Below are 3,900 nucleotides of genomic sequence, written 5' to 3'. Positions count from 1 at the left end.
TTTCCTTACAAATCAAAAATAATTATGCAAGATCTATTACAGAAACATACATTTGCAGTGACAATTCCTACAGAAGGGTCAAAAGGAGAGAGATACAGAAATAATTTAAAGGGAACGTTGCAAAAGCAACATCACATCCCTGCTATGCTGTAAGGGTTCCATTTCTCTCTCGCTCCCTTTCGAATTTAAAAAGTGGAAATGTAGGGAATGCAATAGATGACATCAGCACTTAATTCTGACTTAATCAAATGTGATGCTGAGCTCATTTAAAAATTTTCCTTTGTCTCCCACCTCCCCCCCCATCACAGCTGACTGATAGCAGTTTGTTTTTCCAGAACTTCGAGGTAGTCTGGTTCTGTTTGTAGCTTTCCTTGGAGTAAAGGATGCTCGGGTTTAGACTGTTCTGCAAAATATTTCCTGGGAGTTCCATATAAAACAGTTTTATTTATCCTGTCCTGGTTTTGGCGTCTTGATTCATATGAAGGGGCAAACTGCCTTTTGGGTAAGGTGCAAAAGTTATAATGAACTAATCCTCCAGCAGGGAGTTCCTTGACCCTTTCTGCAATATTTTGATACAGAAGCTCTGGTTCTTGTGGTGAGGATTGCTTTTCCAGTAATTCAGCTGCACTGATTGTAAATGCGAGACTGGTGGGGTCTTCCTTTTTGTGGTCAAGATTGCTATAGCTAAATTCATGGAGATTCCTGTAATAGGCAACTGGATCCCCTTCTTTTTGCATGTAGATTGGGTTTTGGCACATCTGTCCAACAGGAGGAGGAATGTAATTATAAACATGTCCTTCAGTTTTATCATGGGTCTCAGCATTGTAAGACCCATACTGGAGCTGAAATGAACTTATATCTAAGTTGTTTGCGCTGCTGGGCATGCTTTGCACCCCCTTCCGGCGCTTAAGGACAAAGACAAACAGGCCTGCCCCAAAACAGACTGACAGAATAAACACAACCAGCAAGCCTAAAATTAAGACAGACAGTGGCACCTCAGTGTGTATTTCTGGGTAGGAGCTGGGTGAGACACCAAGATGGGGTCTATCTGTGTTCTGGTTCATGGAGAGGAGAGAAGAATCTGACAAGTTGGGGTTCTCTGGGCAAATGGCTTCTTTGCTTAGGAATTTCAGATGCTCTCCAGAGTGTTTGGATGGAGACTCACATATGACTTCGTTGATAACTACAGGGGGATTCGACTGCTGTTTTTTCTGGTCAGTGACTTGCTCAATCCAGTTCCTCAGCCCCAGGATGTCACATGTGCAGTCCCAAGGGTTCTCTTGGAGGTCTATCTGAATTAGAGCTGAGAGCTGGTCCAAGACTCCTCTCACAGGCAGGTGTGAGAAATGGTTGTTTCTAAGGTTGAGTCTGGTGAGGGAAGTGCCACCAAATACGTTATCAGGCAAGGATCTGAGCAAGTTGTTATTGAGAAATAACAGATGAAGATTACTCAGAGCATCAAAGGTGCGTGGCAGGATCTCCTTAATGACATTGTACTCTAGGTAGAGATACTGCAGGCTGTGCAGCCCGTTGAACATAGATGGGTACAGAATCTCAAGGTAATTGCCATTAAGATAAAGTCTACGTAAACTCGTGAGGTTTGTAAAGGCACCTTCTTGTATCACTGCAATTCTGTTATTTCCTAGATGTAATAAATCCAGAGAGCTGTACTCTATGAGATCTGTTCTATAAATGACTTGCAGATAGTTACTGGTAAGGTAAAGTTTCTTTGGACTGGTTGGCCTAGGGTAGAGATCAGAGATGTTACTTATCTTTTTCTCTTGGCAGTTCACGTTTAAGCCATTGTCTGAGTTCTGTGAAGTACAGATGCAACCAGCTGGGCATGTGATGGGCACAGGAGACTTTGTCTGGTATACCATGATAGGTCCAAATATTTGCCTGTCTTTTGACACAGCGACACGGGGTGTGGGGCGATTCCTAGTTTTGGGTGGCCGGCTAGCTTTTGGTGCTCTGGTAGGATTGATGGCAGAGTTGGCTGTGGGCGAAAGCCTCGAGATATGTGGGTCTGAGAGGACAGGGTTTTTTTCTCTCTGGTTTGAATCACTGGAGCTTCTCCTAGGGCAGAGATCTTGCCTGGTGAGCTGGGTCACATCTTTCCCGTGAAGCCTGAAGGGGGTTTCGCAGACTATTTCACCCACAAACACGGTGATGGTGTCTAGCCAGGCCTTCAGTGGCAGCAAGTCACAGGTGCAATTCCAAGGGTTTTCCTCAAGCTGGATTTCCATGATGCCTCCAATATGCTCCAGCACACCAGCAAAAGGCATCATCTTCAGCCGGTTCCCCCGCAGGTCCAGATGAGTGAGGAGCACAAAGCGGAAGACATTGCTGGGCAGGGACAGCAGGAGGTTGTCATTGAGAATCAGCACCTTAAGCTTGTTTAGCTTGCTGAAGGCCCCTGCCTCAATGGCACTGATGTAATTGTAATCAGCCTGCAGGTACTCCAGACTCTCCAAGCCCAGGAACGTGTCCTCCTTCAGGACTTCCAGCTTGTTGTTATTGAGATGAAGTCTCTTGAGTGTGCGGAGGCCACTGAAGGCTCCTGTACGGATCTCCTGCATGTCGTTGTTGCCCAAGTGGAGGGTCACCGCATTGGAGTAGTTGACAAACTCATTGGGGAACAAGCGGGTCAGTGCATTCCCGTTGAGAAACAGCTGGTATATTTTGGATGGAGGTGGCAGGAGGAGGCTGACGGTTGTAAATCCTTTGTTTTCACAATTAATGTTCAGCACGTTCTCCTTCTCCTCACAAGGGCAGCGGCTCTTGCTGCAAATGTCTTTAGCAGGTTTGCGACTCTCTGTCTGTGAGATCCCAGCCACTGTTAACAAACTGAGCAACCAAACACCCTTCAGCATCTTTATGCGCCGTCGATCCCCGCTCCGGTACCTACAGTCAAACCTTTTGAGACAGGTGAGGAGAGAAAGAAGAAATCCCCAGTGAAAACGGCTACGAGTAGAGGCTGCAAGAGGAAGGCAAAACAGGTTTCGGGAGAGGGAGGCGCGCGGCAAGGCAGCAACTTGCAAAACTATAAAATGCCCTCTCCTCCGTCCCTTTTCCTCTCGGAAATCGCCTGCGGGGCTGCTGTGGGGGAAACCCCGTCGGGGAGCCTCCGAAAGCCGGTGCCCCTAGCGCTGCTCCCTCTCCCAGCCCGACTCCTCCGCCCGCCACAGCAGCCACCCCCGTCTCGGCGGCCGCCGCCAGCGGAACGGCTCCGTCCCCTCCAGCCGCGGTTCTGTCCGGCCCGGGGCAGCCCCTCTGCCAGTTGTCTGGCTCCCGGTCACTGTCAGCATTTTAAACGGGGGGCGGAGGGAGAATAAATGATCGCAAGCCCTCTCTGTCCCCCTCCCGGCAGCATGCTGCCTCCTGCCCGCGCTCCCCGCGCTTTCCTCCGCGCTGCTCGGCTCGTACCTGCTCTCGGGGGGCCCGAGGGGGCAGCAGGGGCAGGGACCGCTGCCGAGTGCCGCCGCCGCTTGGCCCCGGGAGCCAGGCGCTCAGCGGCGAGAGGCATCGCCCGCCTCACGCCTCAGGAATAGCCCAGCTAGGCGCCGCCGTCCCGGCCGTCCCGGCCGCGGCTCGGCGGGAAGTTGGGCCGGGCGGGCGGGGGGGGCGAGAAGCGGCGGCGGCGCCGCTGCGGGAGCGCGGGCGACTGTGTGCGGGGCGCGGCTGTGCGCGGCGCTTTTGCCGCCTGCCCCGCACGAAGCCGCGCTGACGTCACGCCGGGGGCGGGGGGGGACGGGGACACTCATTTGTCCCAGCCCCCCCCCTCAGCTTCCCCCCCCCCCCCCCCCCGACACGTTCCCGCACGCCCCGCTGGAGCTCGCAGCCGGCTGCCTTCCCGGCTCGGCTGCTCATCCCTGGAGCGCGCTGATAGCACCTGCAGCC

At 52.4% G+C, this 3,900-nt stretch overlaps 1 protein-coding gene across 1 annotated transcript; it reads right to left on the bottom strand.

The window, feature by feature from the left end:
- Positions 1-302: 302 nt before the first annotated feature.
- On the bottom strand, positions 303-2,873 carry SLITRK2 (SLIT and NTRK like family member 2). Its single transcript, XM_054388622.1, has one exon. The coding sequence runs from the start codon at positions 2,871-2,873 to the stop codon at positions 303-305; it is 2,571 nt and encodes an 856-aa protein (XP_054244597.1).
- Positions 2,874-3,900: the final 1,027 nt, after the last annotated feature.

This window comes from Indicator indicator, chromosome 17 (assembly GCF_027791375.1).
Source record: "Indicator indicator isolate 239-I01 chromosome 17, UM_Iind_1.1, whole genome shotgun sequence".
NCBI lineage: Eukaryota > Metazoa > Chordata > Aves > Piciformes > Indicatoridae > Indicator > Indicator indicator.
The sequence above is the reverse complement of the archived record's forward strand: the minus strand, read 5'-3'. Positions and strand labels throughout refer to the sequence as shown.

What these genes read in the sequence shown, in the direction of transcription:
- SLITRK2 (XM_054388622.1), bottom strand. Translation starts at nt 2,873, where the DNA reads ATGCTGAAGGGTGTTTGGTTGCTCAGTTTGTTAACAGTGGCTGGGATC.